The 27382-nt window shown below is 39.9% G+C and overlaps 1 protein-coding gene across 3 annotated transcripts in view; it reads left to right on the top strand.

The window, feature by feature from the left end:
- LOC105673454 (amyloid beta A4 precursor protein-binding family B member 1-interacting protein-like) overlaps window positions 1-27382 on the top strand; it is a 117774-nt gene that overhangs the window by 44779 nt on the left and 45613 nt on the right. The window contains exon 1 of one of the 3 annotated variants that reach the window (XM_067352185.1): window positions 4032-4223. The exons of 1 other annotated variant lie outside the window; for it this stretch is intronic. In XM_067352185.1, the coding sequence (XP_067208286.1) occupies window positions 4047-4223 (177 nt within the window). In that variant the 5' untranslated portion in view covers window positions 4032-4046. Of the gene's footprint in view, window positions 1-4031; window positions 4224-15078; window positions 16519-27382 lie in introns of those variants that run through there. One more of the 3 variants, XM_012369100.2, reaches the window with a different exon arrangement.

The raw sequence follows: 27382 nt of genomic DNA, 5'->3' as shown, positions 1-27382 counted from the left end.
TAATTAAAATTGTAAAATCACATGCGTAAAACTTCTGAGGACGTTAAGTTAGTGAAGATTAGAAAAGCGTAGTTACGTTGTGGTAAAACATGTGATGTGTCAAGTATTTCGGAAGCGGAAAATTAGGCTGCCTGTCCTCGTTCAGCTCGACGCGGTATTTTATTAGAACTGCCTCTTGTTAGATGCGACGACACAGCTTTAGGAACGACACACGCGAGATTTAAGATCGGATGATGCCGACGAAGTATGTGGCGCCTTGATTTTCGTCGACTAGCATAACGGAGAGTTGATCGAAATCCGTCGCGTTTGTTTTCGTAGAACAATGCTGTGGTGTGTTTTATTAATTCACATTCGCGTTACGACACTAGAAATTTCATGAGACAGCTATTTCTGTGAACTAATATCTTTATGAAAAAATAGAAGCAGAATAAATCTTAGAAAGTGCTTCTCTTCTCTTTAAACTGCTTCTTAAAAAAGTTATTTTTATAGTCCATACTTATTATTATGTCTTCAAAATAAAATTACAATAAAAATTAATTTCCCCATATGAAATAAATAAACAATTGTAATATTAATTAAATTATAAATATTTAATTTTGTTTAAAATCTCGATATTTCACATGTGATCGAAAATCCAAGAGTTAATATTGAAAAAGTATTATGACAACGAAAAAGCTGGAACGTTTTTCCGCATAATTATTACGCGATAATTATTATTGAATTTTGATGTAAATGTCCCTCTGTATGCGAGGGTTATCCACTTGAAAATATTCCATCATGATTACGTGCACCGTTAAAATTGAATTTATTCGGCCGACCGAACCTCATAATTTATGTACAACATTTTACCGAACGCCTCTTCCTGATGTATTTTCGACATCTGCGAGACGAGTATGCTGAAAAGTTTGCTTGTCAAGTACCGATTGAGAAAATTTCAAGTTAACTTACGGCGTCATTTATTTAGCCATCTTGAAGGGCTTGCATGACTCACGCCAAAATTATATATTCATTTTCGCGAGCGAAGGGCGCCGCGAAATACCCTTTATTACACATACAAAGGTTGGGCAGACAGCGTATGTAATCGCACGGTTTTATATCGATTCTAATGCAAATGCACCGTTCACACGAATACTCTGTTAGTCATAAATGCGGTACTCAACCCGATTAAAGTCGATATTATGTAATAAATAGTTGTTATAATTTTTTTTTGCTAACAAAATTAAAATTGAACGATTACATTTTGAAATGGAAAACGTTTGCAGTAAATAAAAAGAGAATGTTTTTAGTTAACGCTTCTATTATATAATAAATTGCGTACATGCGTGTATCAATGCCAGAAGGCGAGACATCGATAAGATGTCATCATTGTGCAACTTCCACCGGAAGCATTTCAAATTTAAAAGCCAAGAATCAAACACAAAAGTCAAGAAAATGACACGTTTTCACCACTGAAAGAAACGATTTTGGCTGAAGAAACCGCAACATTCAAATACGTGAAAAGACCTTTTTCAAACGTAGAATTACGACCAGAGTTTTATAAACTTACATAAGTAGACAGGTGTTTTTGAATCCATGATTATTCCTCGATAATTGAATTAGCTGACAGATTTTTCTCGTTACCGCAGCTGTCTTTGTGACAGTCGATGACGTAATTAGAGTTTCCAATTTTTACATTCCAGGTAAATTTTTATCAGCAATAGCTATTGTTTTTTTTTCTGGCACTTTTACATAGAATATTATTATAATATTATATTTAATATCAATTTTGTCACATAATATTATATCTTCATACAAGTTATTACATTTGTCAAATGTTTAATTCTAAGTTCTATGTAGTATTTATTTTCTATTTTAATCTTATACGTGACATATATTTTTTGTATATTTGTCGTACTAAATGGCGTCATACAAAATTCATGACAGATGCGATATCGAGTTTCTTCAGCTGTCTCGTTCCGCCAGACAGGCTTCGTCTATAGTACCAAGGTCTTCCGTATTCCGAGCACACTTCCGATTCGGAAATTTGAGAAGTGGGTCGTTATGCTAGTTAAAACTTCCATTCTCGCGCACATGAGGAGTCCTTCGAGGCTTACTTATTTACGCGCAAATGTCTGAGGACATTATGCAACGAGAATACTTTGCATGAAATAGAATACCATTGAAAATGAGATTTCTGATATAAACGGAGTTTCTTGCTTCGCAAGCATCGAACGACGATTGTTACAAAGTATTCTTTTTTACACAAACTACTTATCTTTTATTTATCTCAAGTTCACCTTGAAACATTATATTTCAACACAATTATGTCTATCAGTTGTAGTATTATAAAATGTTTTTGCGATAAAAAATAAAAAAAAGGACAAAGAAAACTTTTATATTCTGGATCATAAAAAATAATTCAAGTAGTAGCGGTACAAATCTAATACAGGAAGATATTAAATTGTTACGAGCGAAGACAAAGCATCATAAAGGTGTAATTGAGCATTGATAATATCCAAGGCAATCCACATTTACAACGATTTTTACGATTCTTGTTATTTACGGACGTGAGACGAATAAATCATAATTAATTACACGAAGGAAACGATATTGTCCTTAAATTTTGCAAAGAAATTTAACCATTGATATTTAAGCGCATTGAACAAGAATTTAATGCACTCAGAGAGGACGAAGAAGATTTTGAGAAACACTGTGTATCTGTGCCGAGCGCCACGCGACCAGGTCGTCCGGTCGGGCCGGTCGGGTGCCGGGTGTTGTTGAAAATCAACGTGGTGGGGTTCCTTCGATGAGCCCGCGAACGGAGCCTTATGCCTTCAGTCGACTCTCGGCTCTCACTGCGACTGCGAGCCGGCTGTGATTCCGTTAATTGAGCATCGAGCAGCCCGAAAACGCGCCTGGAGGCATCAGGTGCCGGGGCCACGCGTGACATCAAGCGCGAGAAACAACAACGACGAGAACGAGAAACTCACCCGGAGATCTCTGATTACGACACGCACTCGGCGGTAAATTGCGAACTGGATCGGACGTACTCACGCAAGATAAGATCAAGAGAGCTTTAAGTCCGAGAGGAAGTGAGAGGAATCGCAAGAGTAGTAGGGGAAGAAAGTGTCCTGTCGCGAGTCCTGCGGCCAGTGTGATCGAGACCAGACGGCGACCTCCTCGCCGAGCCCGAGATCGCGCGAGAGGATCCAATAGTCCGATTACTTCGCTCGGTCGATCACCTTCGATCCTTCGAACTGCTTTCTCGTGTGCAGCACGTGTGTTGCGGTTACGGTTAATTAGTACGTGGGTGGCTGTTGCCGTCGAAAACAGGAGGGTGAGAACACTTTGAAGCGAGATGCCGAAAGCCGAGTAACAAGAGAAACGGCGCGGACGATTGGAAGACCGGCCGATTAATACGAGTTTGCAAGGGGTGCGGCCGCGGCCGGGAGGGTCAAGTAGATGCAGGAATCTGCGGACGGCGCCGTTGTACTCCGCCAAGAAAAAAAGTATCGAATACCTATACGCGAAAAAACTCGCGTGTGATTCCATTTGCTGATCGAACAGATTGTGCTGGTGAACATTTGCATTTTTACATTAGCGAGAAATAAACTTTTGTATTTTCTAGAAGAACTTGATAGGAGAATCAATGATATCGCTAACTGCAAGTTTTACTTTACAATTAGTTTAGTAATTATCGATAAAATCATAGCATATTAAAGAAAGACAATTCGCGAATGCTCGATTGAAGAATCAAATGTCTGTTCATTTTGCGGTTGAAAAATCCCGATTCGAAGCATTGAGATTGACTGGTATTTCCGCTTGAGAACTCAGTGAAGGACTTCTCTACTTTCGATATTATCGTAACGGATATCGATTACATTTTTGTGCATAATATTCGCGGATAATCGATTAAATCCGAAGGATAAACCGCTGCTTGTACAACTTTTGTGATTGAAAATCTGAAACTGTTAATTTTTTTTGCGACACTTTTGGTCCCGCTTGGATGAAACACCAGAAGGTATATACCACGGTTTCGGAAGCTTAATTAGGACGATACCACGAACATGTTGTGCGGCACATTTAAAAAGAAAAGGAGGCAGCCGGGGGACGAGTATCGGTTGGTTAGATCAAACACCATGCCAAGAATAGTGGCGAGAGATGCCAGTTTGGTGGCTGTTCGGAGAACAAAGTCCACTAGGGTCACTGCTCGACCGTCACTGATCAAGGATCTACTGAATACGGTAAGAATAAAAGCAAATAGAATTTCAAAGGAAATATCGTGATCGTCTGTTACGTGGAAATTTCGAAGATACCACGAATCTACGACGTCTGATAAGGATAAGATAATCGAATATTTTCGAGCCCGATAAAATTTTTAATCACTCAAGCTTGTATAATAGATATTTTTTTAGAAAAATAATATATATTTTATTTTATACAATTGACAAATATTTACAAATATTAAATTATGAAAGCAAATAGAATAGTTTAGAAAAAATAATGTATTCAAATTAGATTCACTCGATTCAAATTCGAAAAATCGAATGAAGGAATTGCAGGACTATAGTTGTATTTTTTTTGTCATTTTCTCGTTCTGTTCTGCGCTGGTTTGAAATACCAGGATATTTCGAAAGTTTTTCTTTTCCTAAAAATTTATCAATTCAAAATCTATTGAATTTTTTAAACCGAATACAGACCAGTTAGTGAAAACGATGAAACAAAGAAGTGGTTGAAAAAGGATGAAATTAAAAAAACACGCGAAGGCTTTTGAAATAATTCAATATTTCATATTTCTCTGTGCTAGATTTAATATTATTTTGTTTGCGAAAATCGACGATGCATCACGTAACGCAAATACGGTGTTCGGCTCGTTAATCACGTTGGACTAAGAACGCATTGCGCGGGCCGGTCAGCCGATTGATCCTCAAAGGATTGGACCGTCCCGAATCTACATACATGAATACGAATGCGTCATGCTGTTTGCATATGTATGTACAGGGCTGCGACGCGGCGTCACGCCGTATCCGTATGCATGCGTTTAGCGGTATAATTTACAACGCCGCACGATTTTAATTCAGTTGCAACGTTGCACGCCCGGGGGATGCATTCTTAGTCGATTAATTAGCGATTCTATGTTCTTTTACGGATGGTAACTCTACACTGCCAAGAGAATTTATTACCTTTTTCGTCGAAAACAAAACAATCTGCATCGGATATTCAACCATTTTTTCTATCGATCAGTTTGCAAAGTCTGGTAAAAGTTTATTTTAAATTTTATCGCGCGAATGCGTTACATTGCTCTTTCCGGATCTTAGGTATCGACAAACTTGATCTCACGAGAACGTCCAATCCCACGTTTCCTCACGTTCTTTCCGAAAGAACGTGATGCTTTTTTTTCAGTCTAAATTCGGCAGCGAAGAGGCGCCTCTGCACGGTCGCCTCGGATTCTGCTTGTCTGCGAGCAGACCGACAGCAAAGGCCGACTCTCGAAGTTTGCCTTATAAGGCGTTCCGCGGGATGCCCAGCGTCAATTAGAAACCCTTTTATCGAATGCGACCTCTTTTTCCGACGGACTCTCGAAGGGACTCCGCCACCAGGGCGATCATTCTTTCCGAATCGTTTGCTTGTCTGAAGAAGACGTGTCATTTTTTGAGAATGATCTTTTCGAGCATACCTTTAGAGCAGCAATCGTAAAAGAATAACCATTAAATTGACCACGATAAAACGATATAAGATTTTAGACAGTTGAAAATATTTTTCAAAAAAAAATTGATTTGTTTTCTAACATATTCTGTGACAAAAGTCAGATATATTAAACGTCGCATATCTATAAGAATTTAATTAAATCTGATCTCGTTAAAATTATTGTATGTTATAACAAACGCAATTAACGGTATGGCATCAATCAATTTTTAATATCCTTCAAATTTAATTTGAAATTTGTAACTTAACAAAGATTAATTTTTAGTCCATTTTTGAATTTTTCAACGAAATGTGAAAGAATGTTGATTTTTATATTTGAGATACTTGTTTTAATTACTTATTCAGTTTAATTTTCGACAATAAAGGATTCGAAAATTAAACTGAATGGTATTTAAAACAAGTATCTCAAATTTAGAAATAAACATACTTTTTGTATCTTCTTCAAAGGTGGATTAAAAAATACTTGCTTATTTATTATTCCAATTAAGTTTTGAAGATATTAGAAATTAATCTCGCATCGTTAATCGCGATTGTGATTTTACAACACAGTTGTGGCGAATATTAAAAGAGCCTCTGCTTGTTCGTCTGATCTCATTAATCTCAAGTCTATAGCAGCCGCTAAATCCATGAAAGTTAATTACGATCAATTTTGCGGCTGGTAAACAACGTCGATTCAATGTCATTCGCTGCCATTATCCGACTAGAATCTCTTTACCGGCCGCTGATTGGCCGTTACCTATAGGCAAGTTTTTTTTCCCTGGTAAAGGGAATTTTAATGCATAACCAACGAGAAAACCAACGGGTTCATGAATATGCACATAAATATAAAGAACGAGTACAAGCGCGATGGTACCTTTTTGTTAGTCTTTCGAATGTTAACGCAAAAATATTCGTTGCGCGATTCTTGCCGGATCGAACGCGTCTTCCTTGCTGAAGGAAGAAATTTTGTCCACGGTCAAGGACACGTCGTGGAGCACGCGAGAATTTCGCTGCTGCAGGTTCGAACTTGCAAAATTCCATAGATACTATGAGAAATACTCAATATGATAATATATTGATAGCCAACAGTAATATCGAGCATGAAATTAAATTAGTGCATAAAAATGCTACATAAAAGAATGCTTATTTTTGTTATTAATTTATTATTAATATGTAATACAATATTATACGTTTATTGTTTGCGTATTTTATTATTAAATTACCTTTTTCTCGTTAGAATTCTCGTTAAAGCCGACATGAGCGAATCGTACTTTCGATTCTAGACATGTGTGAAATACAGTGTTGTTAAGCAAATCGGTTTTTTCGAGTGCAATAAAAAATTGGAAAGCAAATTGTTCTTCAATCATTTGTCAGCTCGTCGGGCGTAATTTCGTCTCTTCGAGAGGAAACGTTTTCAAGTAGCACGCTGATCAGTTGCCATTCTCGAAACCCTGCCATTCTCGAAACTAGGTCGTCCGTGTTGCAATCGGCGGAGCCCCCGAGCCTTAGACACTGAACAAACCGTGAGATATCGAAGGATGCTCGCATAAAGACAATAGTTTCGCCCCGAGATTGCAGGAGAAGAAGAGGAACAACGAGCTGAAGAACGCGCGCGCTTTTTTCACTGCTGCAATTTGTGTACCTCCCGCTTCCATTCCCGTCCTCCACCCTCGTCTTTTGTTCTCATCTCTTTTCCTTCCTTTTTTTTTAGCTCGTTCCTTCTTCTACTCCTTGCCTTCTTTATCCTCCCGCGCTGCGGCATCTACGTATCCTCGTGAAGTATCCCGGCGCATTCCTGTGTATCGCGCCGCGACGATTTAGGCCTCCAGTCAATGGCCCTTAGGTCGCTGTTAGGACGCCCTTCGGCGTGAAATGACGCGCGATGCTCGAGCAGTTTGGTTTAATTAAAGTTTGTTTAATAGTGAGAATAACGTTGATTAATTCTGGCAAGTTCGAGCAACTCGCGACTACTTTTACATCATCACTGAACTACTTGACACAGTTCTCCTTTTTGTTAGGATTGAAGCATAGAAAGATAGTAAGTTGAGACTCGTGTATTTATTCGCGTTTTGCTTATTTATTTTTTCTGTTACAGGTTTTTAGTACAAAAATGTGATAATTAATTCGTGCTTAATTAGAGATTTTGTTATCAGAATATTTAATTATCGAAAATTGAGATATTTAACGAGAGGAATAGCAAAGTTCAGAAAAAAAACTTGTGCCTTTGAGAAAATGTCAGTTTTGTATTTTGTCGACTCTTAGAAAAAGCATTTCTGTATATTTGAGCGACTCCGCTTGCTTCGTAGCGTTATTAAATGCATTTATTTTCATCCTCTTGCGGTTGTCGAGTAACCTTCCATTAACGTCACACTGGATTCATATGGCATATTCCCTCTGAATTATAAACATCTGCTGCATCTAATATGTTAATCCAGCTATAATTGCGGGCCGCAGCAATTCTAATTTAATAAAAATTTTACTATTATATTAATAATTTGATATCGGTTACTGAATGCAATTCTAACGATTCGAAATTCTGTATTTATTTTTATTCATATTTATCATAATTAATTTGATAATTATGCCCGATAAATTCCACTTAATCAGTTAAATAACCATCGATATTCTGTATTGCCATGAAACAAAAATCGGATAATTCTTCATATTCACCGTATAACAAATGATAATGATTTACAAATGGAATGTAGAATATATTCAACACACACAATCAAAAGATCGTGTACGTGAATAGATTTCTAGAATAAAAACAAATAAATGATCTCGGAATTTATTATTTGTTATTATTAACGAATTGATTAAAATTATTAATTATTAATTATTAATTATTATTATTAATAAATTAATAATTAATTAAAATAAAACACTTTCTAATTATATACAAGTTACATTCGTGGATTTAAATATTGATAATAAAGTTATAAAATGTTGCACCTATGTATAATCTATGATTATTCTATATCGTTTTACCGTAATTTTGCCGTTAACTCATCGCTTTTATTACTATTGTTATGAAATTGCTGCCGATTCTCGGAAACTAGACGGCAGCGTGATCGCGAATCGTTTTCGACGGGACGAGGCGGCTGGTTGCACGCTGTTAACTCTAATTAGCGATTATTAGAAGACATTCCGCGGAGACGGCGTCGTAAATTGAAGGCGGCACAAACCGGCGTGAACAACGGAACAATAGGGGATATAACGACCTGATTAAAACGAATCGCCTGAGCGACAGAAATGAAATTGCCGACCAAGTGTGCCGAGATAAGCGATTCCACGAATCAATGATACGATACTACGAACCAATGTAGTTTAATAGAGTATTGCGAAAAGAACAATCTATTCTTCATCTATCCTTTTATGCATCTCTAAAATCAAAAGAAATTATAAACGGAAAAAGATATGTTCTTTTTTTAAGCAAAAAGCAGCGCTTAAAATTGAACTAATAAAAATACATTCCATGAACCAAATAAACATTAGCCCTGTTGATAGCGAAAGGGCCAAAATTGAATCATTATTTTTCGAACCGCGTGCAGAACCGTCGATGCGTGACAAATTCGCATCGGCGCGAGCGCGAATTCCAGGTCGGCAATTTTATCACGACGGGGCACTGCCGAATCGGAGTCCCGACGAGAGGAAGGGGCATTGCTACACTGACGAAATACATATGCGTTTTCTTCGCGAGATATAAAATGCTTTCGCGAATAATTGAACGCACGATATGGCGGATACGGCGAATAAGCGCAACGATGATGTAACGAAAGTGCATTGCGCAAATTTCCTACGGAGCGGCTTGATTTATGGATTTGCTGGGTAACGCCGAACAACATAAGTGTACATTGCAATTACGGGTGTCTCTCGCCTCTGATCGCACCGATAACCTTGGTTAACCAATTCCGCCTAACGGATCTTTCCACAGTATAAGCCTAGTTATGAAGGAAAATGTAATCAGACGTCAATCAGCGTGAATGCAGCTAGAACTTATCAAGCATTATCAAGCTCCACTGATTCTTTTTACAGATTTATCGTGAATTCTCAAAGATTTTCTAATGACTTACGGTAGATTTTATGTTCGATTAAAAATGAAATTTCTAATAGGAGATTTTTAAGAAACAAAATAACGCGCATAGGGAATATACCGGTGCGATATGTATTCACAAGATGTTCGCCGGCCCTTACATTTTTACGAGAATAACAGCTTGTATTAACATAACATCGCACGTCTTAACTTCACATGTAAATGCAGATGTACTCGAATGTGGGATGAGAATGGGCCCGATATACCGCCCGAAGACCTCGAAATTCCATCGTAAGCGTGGGATCTAGCGAGTGAGATTCGTAGCTCGGGCCCCAGATAGACGCGAACGGGAACAATATATCGGAAAGGAGGAAGGCGAGGGTTTCTCTCGCGCAACTCTTGCCTCTTCCGTTCCTGCGATGTTCCTGCGGAGTTCGCCGACTTTCGAAACGCTAATGCATTTCTTCGGTTCGAGCTTGATCGATCGGCGACTCGCTGCGCCATGCGTTAATAACAGCTAAACCTGCTCTTATTTATGAGAGAGCTGCAGGAGAGTTTACGCGACATAAACTTCGTTCGCCAAAGTTTCAGCGTAAAGACGCTGAGCCGACTACAACCCATTGTATATTTAATTCATGCGTGACTTTGTCGAATTCGTTACATACATGTAACTCTCTCGTTCTCGAAGGATTGTCTTTCGACTTCCGTTGACTGGCTTTATTTTTTATTCAATAGACACCAAAAACCGTTGCCACTCCTAAGTATTAGAGTCACAAAACATGAACATGCATTTTGACTTACAAACGACTGGAAACAAAGAAAAGTAACAATTATTAGTTAAATATAAAATTAGCTATTAAATTTTAATGCCAATTTTTCAATACTTAAATTGCATTATAAATATATTTTATATTTTATTATTAAATTACAAAATATTTATTTTCATCACTTAAATATGTATACATTCAATTTATTTTTATTAAAAAATTTCCATAAAAATTTAAGAAATATTTTTACATTTAATGAATGATTAACATGTTTTTTTTAATCGTCTACAAGTGAAAATAATATTTAAACTGTTGGGATATTTTGTATATTTTCATCGCACGTTCAATATCGCGCATCGTGCATTTTTATTGGCGATATAAAATGACACATTCTCTCGGCAATACAAGTAATTTCTCTCTTAAAAATGAAGATATCTCTCCGATATTGATACGCGTAACACAGAAGGTCGTGCTGCAACACATGAAAGTTAGCTGTTGCTTTATTGGCTCTTGCGATCATATCAACTTTTGTCCAGCAAGCGGGTCGCGAAGCGAGTATTACGCAAAGGATTCGCTTGCAAAAGAATAAAGCAAAAAAATCGCGTTACCTGGACCTGATTAACATAATGCGTGCGTTGATACATTCGCTGCACTCCAGTCACCGTTGATTTGATCATGCTATACCCGCTTGTAATGTCAGTCATTAACCGATCTATACGCCGAAGAAAAATCAGAGTCGATCTTACGTTTCCGCGAAACACTTAATCGTTAGAGAGAAATGCAGCAGCGATGATAAAGACCTGAAATATTTTTCATATTATTTTTATATTTATTTTTTATCTAAACTTTTAATTATTTAATATACTATGCATAATATGATAAAATCTTTTATCATATTACAGACTCTTTTATCTTTAAAAGTTTCAATGTAATTCTCTTTATATGATATTTATATTAATTTTGTTTGAAATTGAAATTGTACTAGTTTTTGCTATATACTTTTTTTGTGTAAAGAAGACTTGAAATTCTTTACATGCTTTAAATATTTTCAGATAGCGATACTGCAAAAAATTAGCGATGCATTATGAATATCTTTAGTATGAGTTGTTTCTTCCACTATATTCGAAAAATAGCTTATCTTATTGGATTCGAAAGCAGATTGTCGAATAGGCTTGAAACACAGGGAGATTTTCACCTCCTGCAACCCTAAATAGTTCAGCAGCCATGTTTTGTGGGCATGTGCGTTTGGTTGCCGATAACGCGGTTTCGTTGCCCAGATCGAGTGGTAACATCGTGTGCCGGCCGACGGAGGCGAAATCAATTAACTACGGTAACACATGTGTGCGTAGCACGCGAGTGTGCCGCACGCGTGCGCGCGTAGTAGAAGCGTAGTACGAAGAGCGCGTACGGTGTTGCGTATACAGAGTGCGACAAAATCAAGGACTTGTCTTCCGTTTCTTCGCAAATTTCTTTCCAGTCAAATATTTCACAGCGAAAGTATGATTAATATTTAATCTTTTGACATTTAATACAAAATATCTCGATATAAAATTTCAAATTGAGGTTTCGAAAAGGAACGTTCGCGCACAGTGGAAGTTAATTAAAAATAAAATTTATTATTTGTTGCGAAAAGATATTATAAAAGGCTTACAACTATAAAATTAATGCTTACGATATTAATTTTTTTTAATAGCTTTTTACCGTTAATATCTTCGATATTTAAGAATTTGTGACTTTTAAGACACCCTGTACACTATGGCCCTGTACGAGGCGCCTATAACGCGTGCATTAGCCGCGTGGGTTGCTATGGGCAACCCATGACTAACACACGTTCCAGCATCACGTCTCTCACTCTTCTCCTCTTACCCCTTTCCCCTTATCTTTCTTTCTCTCGCTCACTCTTCCGCTCTCTCTCTCTCTCTCTCTCTCTTTCTCATTTTCTTTCTCTCTTCTCTCATCCGTCTCTTTCTGTTTTACGCCGGATTGCAGTGACGTAACAGTCATCGCATTGGAACTCGAGAACCAATAATCATTTTCGAGAAGGAAAAATTTCAAGTTTTGCAGCCCCATATCATCGCATGATTGTGTGATTATATGAGGGGAGAAGCTCTATTAGATTGAATGATGAGTCCTTCTCTTTTGACAGCACTCACGGCGGCACGAACGCGCACGAGGGAACACTTTTAAATAACAAAGTTGCGTGAGAATTGGAGGAAATTGAAATTTATGAAATAATTTCAAATATTGAGCGAATTGTACGTTTGTCAATCTTTAAATTGGTGAGAAAAACATTTGTACGTTACCTTCACTGTTCGAGAGATAGTACGAAAATGAGGGATAACTATCACTGGATGCCACAGATAAAATATTTTTCCAATGAAGCGCACCCTCGCGTCCAATCATTCCTAAGATACATTCCACAAATTACTCGATACACTACTGCAATGCAATCTCTCTTCGTTTGCGACGCGCTTCCCAGGGACACTCGTTCGTTCTTTCTCCTCCATGTCCTGTGCCGTAGGTTCAGCATGTGTCACGTCCTTCTCGTGCTGAGACACGCCGGTTCTCCCTTTCAGGAGTGGACCTATATAAGAAGTAATGAAATTAGAGCTTTAAATCTCCCAAAGTACATCCAATAAGCTCGTCTAGAAATATTTGTCTTTTTTTTTTTTTTAAACTGCGAAAACAGACATTTCTCGTATGTTTATAGTCTCATTAAGAGTGTTTCAAAATGACGTAATTTTATGTCACGAGAGGTCAACATTCACACTGACTTCCTTCCGCGCTAAAAGGGACATGACGCACTTCATAGAGTGAGATGATGCTTGACCGCCGAAACGCCGCTTGCACAATATTTTCCGTACGTACGAAGCGTCGCGTCGTCGATTATCGATTTTACGATAGGCATACTCGAGTTCTCTCATCTATTGTACAACGCGGGAGCGAGATGGTACCTTTATGCTCCGCGACCTCATGTGTGCGAGATCGAATTTCCCGGTCTTCCGTGACGATAGTTATCGGTGTATACCCTCGTAATTAATTGCCGCGTGTTTCGGAAGAGCGTGCACGAAATATCAGTTTAAAACGATATTCTGGAATTCTGAATGGACAGAGAAATATTTCTCTCCGTGTGTTTCTCATAGTTATCGAAAATGCGGGCATTAAATCTTCTTGACTCTTCAATCTGCAATAAATTTGCCTTAATAAAATTAATCGTTAAAAACAATATGTTTGAAATGTCTACGATGTTAAAAAGAAAATAATTTATCTTTTTATCAGTGATAAAATTAAAATTTTCTTTTCATGAAATTATTTCCTGTTATATTAATATTTGAAGTACGACAATTCTCGAGAATGTATTTTTAAAAAATCTCGCAATTGTTTGTTCAGTTAAATATCTCTGCGTTTGTTTATTCGCGATAAAAATTAATGAGTTAATTGAATTCTAAACGACGCAAATGTAGGCGAATCTGTAAAAACAAAGCCCGCCGTTTGTGAAGTCCCCCAGGACAGCGGCTGGGTCTCCACTGAAATGGGATCGTCCCTGAACCCATGGCAGCACGGTGCGGAAGGGAAGGGTCATGGAACTCGCAAAGCGGGGAGGGCCACATCATGGTGGGGGTGGATGAGGTACCGAAAGAGAGAGAGAGAGTTGCATCAGAAAGGCCGGTTGCAATAAGAGAGACGAAGAATCGCGGCTTTCGACCACCATCCCCTCGTTGGGACGAGCTCTCTTTTCCCTGCCCGTCCCCCTGCGTTCTCCTCTGTTCGGTTCTGTCCGCTGTCGTTGCTTTCCGACTAGCTGTGGACAGAGAGAAAGGGAAAGAGAGAGAAAGAGAGCAACAGAGATAGCTCTAGGAGAGCAAACCGAAGGAAAAAGAATATTGGAATGCGAGTTGGCGCGAGATTGAGGGAGATAGCGCGAGGAGAAGAAAAGAGAAAGTCGCCGCGAACGCGAGGAGAAAGAACAGCTATAGAAGGTAGAATCTATAAAGAGAGAGAAAGGGAGAACGCGAGAATGAGCAATTCTGACCGTAACGACGACTGCAAACGACTAAATCTCCGCCGGAATGCGAACTCGATGGGTAAAAGAGGGAGAATCGTCAATTGGGGAATGAAGGAAGAACGAAGTTCGCGGGAAAGCGGTGTCGATGATTTCGAAGAAGGAAGAGAACTGGAAGGAAGAGAAATGAGAGAAGTGCCAAGAGGGATCCGGGGAAAGAATGAAGTAACGAGGTGCTGCCAGTTCACGGCGGAAGAGGAGAAACTTAATCTTCCAAGATTAAAAATACAATCGTGGCATTTCGAGAAGAGAACGAACGGAGAAGAGGAGAGAGAAAGAGAGAGAAAGAGAGAAAGAGAGAGTGCGAAGCTTGACTCATAGAGCAACTGGGATAGAGTTGGGCTCCCCTCGGGAAGGAAGGGAGAAGCCCAGCGGGAGTTTTGACGAGAGAAAGGGAGAGAGCGAGAGAGAGAGAGAGAGATGAATAGAAACCGGCGAGCGAACAGAAGTGAGTTAGACAGAGAAAGAAGAAGCGGGGGGGGGGGGGAATGTTCGTGGAACTGGCGGACGGTGAGAGGGGTGAGCGGAGCGAAAAGAGGGAGCGAGAGCGAAATGGAATGAGAGAGGGTGAGAGACGGAGAAAGAGAACGCAGAGAGACAGACCGGGCAGAGAGCGAGTGCGCCCATCGGAGAGCCGCCTCCATACCACCTCCAGCATTCCCAGCCTGCACACACAGTTGCAGCTGCACCGCGGTCGTAGCTCGCTCGTGTGCACATGCGAGACTGCGCGCGCGTCTCTCGCATATAATCTCGCACGATACCACTCTATGTGTATGTGTGTGTGTGTGTGTATGTGTGTGTTTGTGTGTACGTATAGATATAAAATACATATCTATACCGCGACGCGCAACAACGTCACTGTGCAGTTTTAACGACGCCGTTTCGTTCGGTCCTTCGCGTGTGATCCTGCCGCTGAACGAGATCGCCCGCCGATCGGCGTGTCCGCTGCTCGCCGACCATCACTCCTAACGTAAGTTCGAGTTCAGTTGGATTTTCCAAGGTCACTGATCGGAATCATTCATCGTCCGCGCACATTGCGATCGGTAACGACGAGCGACACTCTCATCGGCGTAAATTTCTCATCAAATTTGCGGGTTTCGAGGGTCGCAAAATTGATATCGACTCGGTCGCGCTTGCAATATTCATCTGTGACTGTCGCGTTTTCGAAGTTCACGAGCTGACATTGACGAAGCTCACCGATCGCTGATGCAAATTCGTTAGACAGAGAAGCTCGCGAGGCATCGACTGCACCCCTGATGTGGGATTCATTTTCAATCGGATTCCAGCAGTTCCCGAACTGACAACGACGAGGGAGAATGGAAAATCGATGTGCTTAGCTGTCGCTGGAACAGATTTGCGAAGAACCGTTTGTACCGACGATTCTCAGAACGAGTTCGAAGCAGTGCGAGTGCGAATATAGTGATCGGCGCGTGCCGGCACTTTTTTTTCCCGCATTTTCCCGGCGAGCCGCGCGGCACGGAGAGCACGTGCGAATCGCGAGGCGAGAGAAGTGCACTATCGATCGCCGTCCCTCTCGGCCGCAATCTCGAGAAGCGTGTCTCGTTAGCGCGATATTCAGCCGACCGGCAGGAGGAGGCTTGACATTTCGCAAATGTCAACCGCGACCGCTGGCGTAACTTCCGCGTAATCGGAGCGTGGTTGATGAACGATAAGAGGCGCGACTCGAACTTTTCGTGCCGAAACCACAGACCAGCTCCTTTCGTTTCTTATCTCGTTTCTTGTCGAATGAATCGAAAGTGACGGATGAGACGTTCGTCAAATGCGATGACTCGGGATACATGATTCAGAAAACCGATTGAAAGCCGGGGAGACCGAACGTCTTCTATTCACCAGGAAACCAAGGATATTTTGTTATGGATTGGATGAGGAGGCAGGACGTCAAGGAGGAGCCGCAGGAAGCTCCTAACGTCTTGACACCGGAAGATGACGAGTGTTACTTTGAAGAAGACGTGTCGATAGACGAGGGAATGGTACGTGAGATTTGAAGAATTGATTTAGTTATATGTTGTTTTTTTTCAATACAAATTATGGAGACTTTAGAATTGATTTTCCTAGACAAAAATGTCGAGGCACTAATAGTTTTCGAATTACAAACGATTGAAAAAAAAAATTTCTTATTAATTTAAGAAATATAAATAACAGAGCGTACCATATTTTGCAATTAATTTCAAGCGGATTTTAATAAACTTTGAATTCAAAGTTTAAAAGAATATACGTTGAGAATTGAAAAGACGCGGTCAAAGATGAGATTTCTTGATATTTTACTATAAATCTACGAAATCTGCTACTTTGTTATTAAAATAAAATATATTTAGCAATCTAAATTTAAGACACGTCGTCGAATATCGTTTTTTCGTAATGTTACACACTAGTCGAGGTAAAAATTTGCATATTCCGGTTTGGAGAGTACGAGGTCTCCCATTCGAAATGTCATAATGGTTATTCGAGCATCATGATCTTCGTATCTCGATGTGTTCGCGGATGTTAATAATATGCCGTTATCGACCGCTTGCCATGGTCGCAGTAATCGGTCGGTTTATATCGCATCCGACGTTTGCGCGTGCTGCGAATATCGAGAATTCTCGAGCTCGCGTATTTCGTGTCGTTTTAATTATACAAACGTTCAGTTATAGCACCACGGGCTTGCATCTTCCGGAAGTTTCCCGCGCAATCACGAAAGTTTTCCGCGGCATCTGCCACACGCCGCGCTACGCTCTTAATTGCCTGAAGCCTGGAATTTTCTCCAGGTAATTGCCGGAGCGGATGCTGACCGTTAGGTCGATTATGTGTCGCTAGCATCCCTTTTCTCCAACCCCCTGTCGCGTCTCGAGCAGCGTGAGTCTAAAGCTGGTTACACCTTTTAGTATCGGCTTAGTTACACCTATTATAATATAATAAAATATTGCACTTATTATATATATATATTATTATTGTTGTTTCCAACGACAAGATTGTGTTAGGAGAAAATTTAAATTTTTTATTTTGACTATTATGACTCGCAGTATGCTCAGAATCATCATATTTACGTTTTTATGCGCAGCACAAGTGGAGTTTTACACTATTAAGCACACTATTAGCGAATAACGTTGGGCGAATGAGGCTTAAGCCAGGCAACGCGGAGGAAAATAGACTCGAGTGTAAAATTACGGCGAATCTACTGTTACGTCCATTGTTGCCTCCGAAGTGGCCGCTTGAATTACTAACCGCCGGCGGAGTTACTCCGTTCGCTCGGAGCGAAATTGCATACGAGCCTGCATGATGCGTGCGCTTAATGCAAACATTTAACGGGGACAAAGAGTTGCTCGCGGCGATAAATCAGAAAATGCGAGAAAATCGAGACGTGAGGGTCGTCGAGGCCGCGTATCAAACATTCGGGTCGGGGTATCATCTTTTCTTTGCATTAATGTCGTGACATCTAACCGTTTGGGAATGGTGTCATTGATCCGTACGCAGGGCGTTGTAAAAGTTTGGAGAGATCTTTAATCTCTATAATTAGAGCAGTGTAATTTGCTTAACACCGAATGATTTAAGAGACGGGAAAAATAAGTATCAAAATATGATACCAAGTATTAACACTAGTTTTTTTAATAGAATTTTAATTTTTTTTTTTATATTGCACATAATTTCAACTTTTGGAGCTTCATGAACGCATTAAGCGTAGAAAAGAAATTAGGAATCGCGACGAATCTTTTTCTCTTCAAAAGTCTGAAAGAAAATCAAGACTCGACTGACTTGATAAAGACTTGCGACGGCGAGGAAACGCACGATAGTTCCGCGGCACTCGGTCTAGGGCAGTCGTAGATTCGAGTCTGGCGGCATGCCGACTCGGGCGGAAATTAAGGAAAGCAGGAAAAGTGCCGGTCGATATACGTCAACGATTATCGAGACCGCGCGGAAGTTGCTTACGAGCTCCGTATTTTCCGGCCTCGTCTCTTTCTCTCCACCTTTCTGGCCGGCTCTCGATAAGCGCGGGCAATAAGTTTACTCGAAGTCACTTTGGAAACCTTGGCAACGCCGAGGTGCTTTCGAGGGACCAGGATGATTCAGCGCCAGCTGCGTCCTCGATTAAGGAGGTGGAGAAGGAGGATTGCCTATAGTAACAACGCCCGAAAAATTTGTTAGTCAAAATTGTGACGTCGATATCCCCCCCCCCCCTCTCGCCTCTCGGGGATTATATGTACACGTCACCTGAGCAGAATATTCGAGTTTTCCACCTTGTCTGCCGTGCGCGCGCCGGGTATCGTGTTAATCCGCTTCGTATTATCTCCTTCAACGATCAGCCGGAAGTAGCTCGCGCAGGGAAGCGCAGAAGACAGACGGTAGCGTAAGCAGTAGATAAGCCCAGCTAACTAAATAGTCACGACTGTTTGCCATCAAAATAATGGTAGAAACGTGTTTAAAATGCAATATCTGATGTGTGAACGCTTTAACACTTCGTACGCGATGCACGCCATAAATTACTTCCTCTTGAAAGTTCATTCATTACCTTGGGTTTATCAACCGTGTACATCTTGTAGGTATATATGAAATTTTACGCCGGCGTATTAGAAAATTGTAGTTGATTATTTATTTAATTATATAAGGAATACACGCACACAAACGTATTAGCGTGTCTTTTGTAATGATGTTATCAATCCTTCGTGCTATGTCGAGACAGACTTAATAGTGCTCTGTAATAATTTTTTATACAGGTTAAACAGTGCATCACTATAATTAAGAAATTACATATTTTCTAATCTCTATTGGATTTCTTAGATTTTCCAAAAATTGATTGTTACATCCTTTTTAATCTGTTATCATTTAAATAAGGATGAAATATTTAATATTAGTTTATTTGTGTGTAATTCGCATCGCAAAAAGTTAACAATAGTAAAGATGCTCTTTCGGGAGTACTAAATAAGTTATTTAATCTTTCACATTTTCGGGAATAAGAAAACTAATCTTGAAGATTTCTCGAATGCATTTGAGATATCAAATTTATATTGTATTTTAGCTTTCTGTAGATTCAAAAATCTAAAGCTTATTTCAACTGAACACAATTTGCGCAGTTTGAGACTTTACATCAACCACGACAAAAGCGTATTTCACGATACAAACGGACACATTTACGTTAGTCTGGTCTGCGTCAGATAGTCTGCAGTGCGTGCCGAAACAACGGTAGGTTGCCCGGAGATTGAAATATAATTTCAATCAAAGAGATAGAAGGAGAAAGAGCAAGAACGATGTAAAACCAATACAGAGTCAGAGAGAGAGAGCGAGAAAGAGAGAGAGAGGGGGGGGGGGGCAAAATAGAGTGAGGGTGTCTGACGCTCGAAGCTCGTCCGCAGGCAGAAAACGGGGGATGATAGGCGACCAGTCACCATTCCGCCCCGTCGGCCACGGCCGCGTCGCGGGGATGAAGTATGACTCACCCGTGGTGCCACCCCTGTTTTTCGGCAGTCTCGTGTGCCGGGAAATCCACCCTCCCGTGACTCTCCTGGTTATCCCCTCTGAATCCGTTTGCCGATCCCTCGGTGTTGCCGTGAAGCCGGTGAGGAAACGAGCATTATCATAATCCGTGGCGACAGCAGGAAGAGAGATGCATTGAGCGCGTGCGAGTTCAGGTGTCCGATCGTCATTGTTCATGACGTTTAATTCGTGCTAGTTGCAGCCTCGGAGTCGAGCCGCTGTACATTTCGAGGGCGACGAGTTGTCGTTTGACAATCGGTGTCGCGAAGATAATAAAAGAGAAAGCAAAGTATTGTGCTGGAAATAAAGGAAATATATGTCACACTTTGCAATGTTGTTTACGACTTGGAAATAATGAGAATTGACGGTGAAAGATAGTTCCGATTTTTTATTATTACTTCTATTATGTATGTCTTTATATATATTTATTTTACATTGGGAACACATAGAAATGTTACCGGTCTTTGATAGAGGGCTATTTTTACGAAGAAATGAATTTTTTAATTTCTGCAAATAATACAACTCTAGTTTTTCAGTTTTTGCGTATCAAAGATTAGTTTAAAAACATATTAAAAAATTTATGATATATGAAAATGAAGACATTCTTGTGCAAAATGTTATGAGAATATATATGTATGATATATATTCCATCAAAGATAATCTCGAATTGTAAATAGAATTTATTATCTTTTTATATTACAAATATCAGTTTAATACCACATTTGAGAATTAAGAGACTCTATATGTATTTTGTTCTTTGGACGTTAGCGCTGTAGATGGAACAGACATCTCTCTCGTGACATCTAACAATAAGTAAAAGACCACAATCTAATCCACATGTGACGCAGACAAGAAAAAGATCTAATCCTCACGTGGTAGAACAAATGTCATCACGATCGATTGGCGATCAAATTAATCCCACTACATATATTTTTATTTCTCTCGCTTCTTTATTGTCGCGGAAGGATGTCTATTTTTCTTGCGCGCGCAATTTATGCGTAATTGTCCGAAAGTTATTAAGAATCGCAAAAAGACGTAGCGTCCAATCGAATTATCGTCGAAGAGACTCATCGTATTTAGAATCTGAATTTCATTACGAAACAACCCTCTATTCAATCACATCTAGAAAAGTTCGCGTCTACCTCGCGCGAGTTGACGGACGGCTTTCGATGTCGAAACGAGATTACGGAACGTGCTTCTCGGTCCCTTCGAAGGCGGAGAAACGCGGATTTATGCCCTCCGTCGGTCGCACGTGGACGAGGGAATGCACTTTCAGGTGATCATTATTGCAGAGATAGAAAGGGGGACCGCGATTCGTGCCCAGCCCTCCGCAATCGCGGGGGCGGAGGTTATTTGCTGTCATTGTCCGCTCGATCGATACCGCACGGATGGAATTATCATCACTCTGTGAGGGGCTCGGAATCGAAGAACTACTGCGTTTTTATCTTTATTTCAATAACAGGGAATTGGCACGAGCTTCTTGTAAGCTTGTAATAAATGCCCTATTTTGTAGCGCATTATTTTTTTCTTTTTTAAATTTTTATGTTTTCGAGGTATAAAAACAACTCGTATAAAGTTCAGATTTTTCTCTTGATAAGTAGAAACTCGATACTGGGAAAGATATTTTTTTCACGTTATTATTAATTCTTTACAAAGATAAATAATACAATTTAATTCTTTTGTTTCTTTAACGCACGTTTCGCCGTCTAAAATATTGTTTGTTATTGTGTTCTAAGAAACGAGGTTTTTTTATTCCGCGAATAAGAACTCGCGAGAAACGTTTCCTTCTTCGCGACTTCGCCACGTTTCCTTTCTCACGAATTATGCGATGCCGCTGTAATATATTCGCCCGGTTTCGGCGCTTCTACTGTTCCTTCATTCGACGCCTTCTTGATACGAGGGACCCTCCAGTCTGGCGCCAGGCAATAATAACCGTTCGCCCACACCCGAACCGTCGTGGTTTTTGCCACCAACCTCGTCGTCGTGGCCTCGCGAAGCAAGGCTTGTGTCGCAGAATTTCCAGACGGATCCGGGCCTCGCAAAATATATACGCGCGCAAGCCCGGAGAATCGATCACGCGTGCACTGCTCCCGTTCGGTAAATCGCTCAAAGCAACATCTGCTCAGCTCGTTGCATGTAAATGTGTGCGCGAGACCGAAAACGCTGACTTCGGATTAAGGACGGTGTATATAATTACGGCTGAGTCTGAAAGAACTGCTGACTACGATATTTGTCTCGAGCTTTGTAACCTCGTTAACTAATAAAAAATATATTATTCTGTCGTTAAATCTTACAACATTATCTTAAATATTTTGCAAAATGTTTTTCCAAGAATTCTTTAACAAGACATTGTATGTTAATTCTTCGTTCTTTTAAAATATTATTATTATTTAACATTCTTAATGTATTAAAGAGACACCTCACTAAATGCTGAATGCATATTGTTTACATACCATCAGCGCGAAATGTATGGCACGTGATAAAAACAGAAAACAAACATGGCTGCGATCTTAATTGTCAGATGATATATGCATGTTTGTAATATTATTTACGATATCGACGGAAACAGCTGATCAAAGATAGTTAGTGAAACGGCGCGAGTAGCGTTGAGCAACAGATAATAAAATTCAACTCTACGGTGGATGATTCGTCTATTAAGGGAATGGACCGCACACCGACAGTAAATTCGATCGTGGAGCGTCGTTGTCGCTCTCAGGAATTTCGTAAGTAGTGCGGGCGCAACCTTTACCTGGGCTGATTAGGTCCCCTCGCTCCGGAATGCCATTTATCACCAAGTGGGTGACTACTCCGGGATCCGAAGAACCGATGCTCAGCGAGACCAAAGACGAGACTGCACCGTAGTCACAAAGGCTCCTGCGACGTTTCCCTGAACAACCGCGGTTAATTAAACGTCACGTTATCGAAGACGCGACCGCAAAACCGCTTTCATGAATGTTTCTCTAAGGTCAATTAAAATTTCCTAGCAAATGTTGGGTTTGAAAGATCACTTTTCATTATAACTTTAGGATGAGCATATCCTTAGGTATTTAATTCAAAATTGTCAAATATAATTAATGCGGACAAAATATTATCAAACCGACAATTTTTATCGACACGAAAATCTTGAAAATTGCTATTTTTCTCCTTTTAGAAAAATATTTTATATATTTTATTATAAATAAATCTATTACTAGAAGATACTCAATATGTATCACAATTCTATATATATATTGTGATCGTGATATGCCAAACATGTATTCGCTGATAAAGAGAGAAGCGCATCGTAAACAGTCTGACAGAATTTATGCTAAACGCCATCGTGTTTCTTTCCGATAGTGCCATTTCACATTTAACGGGCGCCACTTCGCACCGTGCTCTTTCCATTGTGCACACGAGATAACCTCGCCTGGAGAGGGTATCATCTTTCTCATTGTACGATGCAGAATAAGAGCGTAACGCGAGACGCCACGCGAGCGTAAATGAAAACGCGAGGCGGTTATGAAAATGCGTGAATCATTGAATATTACTATTATTACGCGTTTTCGCGTTTGTCAACGAAACAAATACGGATGCCTTTGAAAAGAACTCGGATTTTTTTCTTTTTAAATCGCGTTATATTTTGAGTATGTACTTTGTATTTTGCAGTGTTTTGGTATTAATATAAAACGCGTATAATTCATTCCTAAGAAAAATAATTTAAATTGACAATGATTATGTAAAATCAAATTGAATTTGATTCTTGCAATTAGAAGGCTATGTCTTTTTCTCAGAGAGCCATATTTAGTGTTAAATAGACGGCGAGAATACTGACTGATTAGCTATTTCTTCTAATCGCGCTACTGACGCGTTTTCGGAGCGTTAAGCCTTCTTGAGCCCGTCTTCTTACTCCGAGGAACATTACGAAGAGCCCGAGCTCGTTGTTCAGAAAAGCCACATGTGTCTCTAATGGGTGCGCCGACGGATGAGCACTACTTATCTTTTCTGCAGCCTCTGCTCTTTTGTGTGATTCCTCTCGTTGAGATCTCTCTTATATTTCTCCGACGGGAATCCGAGCGATGAGTATTTTGTTCTGATGAACAAAAATTTTGCTTTTTTGTCCAAATTAAATTACAAATATTATTCAATTTAACAACTTTGCCAATCAACGAAATGGATGAAAAGTTTTCTTCACATCTCACAGTATCTATGCAATGAATTTTGTCATAGTAAAATTAATATTTTATTTTCTTTATTAATATCAGTAATTATATTTGTAAATATTTTCCGAAATACATTTCCAATTAATTTGTAAAAATAATTCAATAGACAAAGTGAATATTTCTCAATGACTCGAACATTGTTGAACAAAATAATCGCTCGATTTTTGACACTTCTCTGAAGAGACAAAGACGGGACGACGAGACAATAGGAGGATTACGGGAGCTTCTCGTACATCCGTCATTCAGTTCGCGAGCTGTGCTCGCAACTGAACAAAGGGGTGCTTTTTCGCATGGAAATACCAGCGCGCTTCACGGCACTCGCTCCGAATTAATCGACCGAGACGAGTGGCGGCGCGAGACTTACGGACTCACTAATCACTCATCATTTCACATGATACGTTTTCCGCGGGGTATCAAAGCGATTCACCATATGCGAGCGTCGTACAAGCAAAGGCACTTTAATATTTACCATATTTCAATTTCTATTATTTAGTTTTATCGAACTCTTGTGTCGCATCTGTTGCTGGAAATGCGCATTTGTGTCACTGAATGAAAGAACAGATTCAGAACGGGAAAAGTATTGTAGTTTAACGAATAGTTTTTCAGAATTTTTGAAATGAAAAAAGTCCATTTGATTTATCAAGCAGAGACGGCGGAGACGGCTGTAAGCAGATGAGTAGAGAGAGAGAGAGAGGAGAAAGAAACAAAGAACAATTGAAATAGAAGACGGGAGATAAAAGGGTCTGCGAGGTCATGGTCAGCCAATCTGGTCGACTATGCTCGGTCACGTGAAGCCGCCCGCAAGCCGAGCTTTTCGCATCGAGTCACGAAACTCTCGCACGCCAGTTTGCGTTTTCAGCCTAACTCGCTTTCGTTTCCCACGCTCGCGACTTCCTGCTATCGCAAGCGCAACTCTGACTAATCGATTCGAGCAGATCAAACGATCGATAAGCTATTCAGGCCCTCGATGTCTGTCGTGCGTCTTTCCCGGCTGATTGCGACTCAAAGATCAAGCAGGAGAATGCATGTACGTACAGAATGGACCGCCAAAATGTATGTATCGCTCTATTTGCGTTGGTATTAGTTGCGAGATCTTAGATATCAACAAACCACAAGTCTTGACGAGAAAAAAACACATTGATTTATATTCATATTAAATTGCTTTTAATCAAATTGCGCAACTGTTATCGTTGCAAATAATATTAAACAAATGAGCGCAACAAATATTTGGAACGAAGCAGTTTGTCTTCGCTGATCTTCTATGTCGCAATAATCTTCGAGAATACCGATATTCTCAGAATCATTCGGAATATCTCGCTCTTCATTGCGTCTTCCCCATTTCACGAAATCTATTTCGGACTCGTTGCTTTTACTGTTCAATCTGTTATCGCCGCGAAAGACTCCAGGCTCCCTCCGGGTGCATTTATTTTTATCGTCCTCGCCCTATATATCGCCGACGAGCATTTTTATTTTCGGCGGCGAGACGGGTTTCATTGACACGGGGATCCCGGCACCGGGTGCTGACTTTACAGCGTAATTACTGCCGACCGAGATCGAGCTCGAGATCGTTCGAAACGTTTACGAACACGTTACGATCGTCGATACAGAGATATTCGCGTTTACCGCTAATTAAAAAAGTCCCTTTACGCGAGAATATTCATTACTCGCGTTGATTGCATCTTACGTAATGTTGATTGATTTTTTCATGCTTTCGACTACATTATTATGCGCACGGACGCAATCGACTTTACATCATTGTTAATTGATGACATCATGTTCACTAGTTTAATTAATCTCTTCTTTTTTTTTTTTTTTTTTTTTTTTTTAAAGAAAGTTATATAATTTCGAAAATTCTTACATTATTTTAGTCAAAAATAATTGCAAAAATTGAAAAGATGATTTTTGCAATAGGTTTATAAATTCTAGCAAGAATATTGAATATATTTATTAATGTTGATTGTTTAGTTGCACGCTTCTGAAATTCGTTCCTTATATATTTGCATACAATGGAGTGTGGTACGTTAAAGTTAGATTATTGCTTGGATTTATCGATCGATGGATCTATATATGTAACGATAAATTCGAAGATGTACTGAGATCAGCAGATAACTATCTACAGATACATAAATTTATAGATTGCTTGATATAAAGACTCGTTCTCCATAAATTGCTGCGCCGATGGGTTCGTCCGTAGATCAATAGATTACTAGATTCACAATCTCTCCATAAGCCTGAAGAGAATATTTAGATCCACAGATTATCGTTCCGTTAGATCTTTCTCTGCTCTATACTCTGCGTCCCTAGGAAACGGACAGCTTTAATCAATTAAATACACTATAAGCCCACAGATAATTCAATTCAATTGCAATTGAATGAAAAATTTAATAGGACACTCGTCGACCTGGCATGTCTTCTTTAATAGAACGTTGTTGCATCCAACTTGCGCGTCTTTGTGAAACGAACGTTAATTCTACTTGTTTCCTATTATCTCTATGCGCTTATTTATAGCCGGATAACATCACATCGCGGTGCAAATCCGCGTGCAAATCTTCCAAGCGTCAGAGCACAACTAAAACTATTCGCGCAATTTGATAGCGAAGGTTGCGAGCAGAATGCAGCCGGCAGATGTCGAGCAGCTGCTGCCGCGGTAAATTGCCTTCGTGCCTTGCATTTAATTCGCGATCGGATATGTTCGGCTCTAAGCCGCATCAAACCAACTAGATTCTATCCGAAAGTCTCGCAGCTGCAACAACGATAGCGCGTTGACACGGTTCGTCTACTGACCCTAAAGGGCGTGAACCTAATTTTAGTTAATATAGCTCTCGCCGACAGAATTGCATTTTCATTGATGAAACTGGAGCTCGAGCTGGAAATTCACGTGCGACATGCAGTTTTACGGATCAAAAAGGAAAGTTTTGCGCGCGAATGGTTTAGTTTATTATAATCGAACGCGCGAGATTATATATATATATATCTCGGCACGCTCTTGCTGTTGCGGATTTTCATGTCCGACTCGGTCGATTTGCATCTCCTCGCAGGCGCATTCGAGCGCGAAAGAATTGCAAGGAGAACCGATGACGCTATTAGCAGAGAGCCCAGTCCTCAGCAAAACGATGCGCATTTTATTTCACTTCAAAAATTCTCTCTTCGTGCTTGGAGAGTCGTTCCTCACAATGACGACGGTCCG

This window comes from Linepithema humile, chromosome 3 (genome assembly GCF_040581485.1).
Source record: "Linepithema humile isolate Giens D197 chromosome 3, Lhum_UNIL_v1.0, whole genome shotgun sequence".
Taxonomy (NCBI): domain Eukaryota; kingdom Metazoa; phylum Arthropoda; class Insecta; order Hymenoptera; family Formicidae; genus Linepithema; species Linepithema humile.
This window is presented reverse-complemented; position numbering and strand designations above follow the sequence as displayed.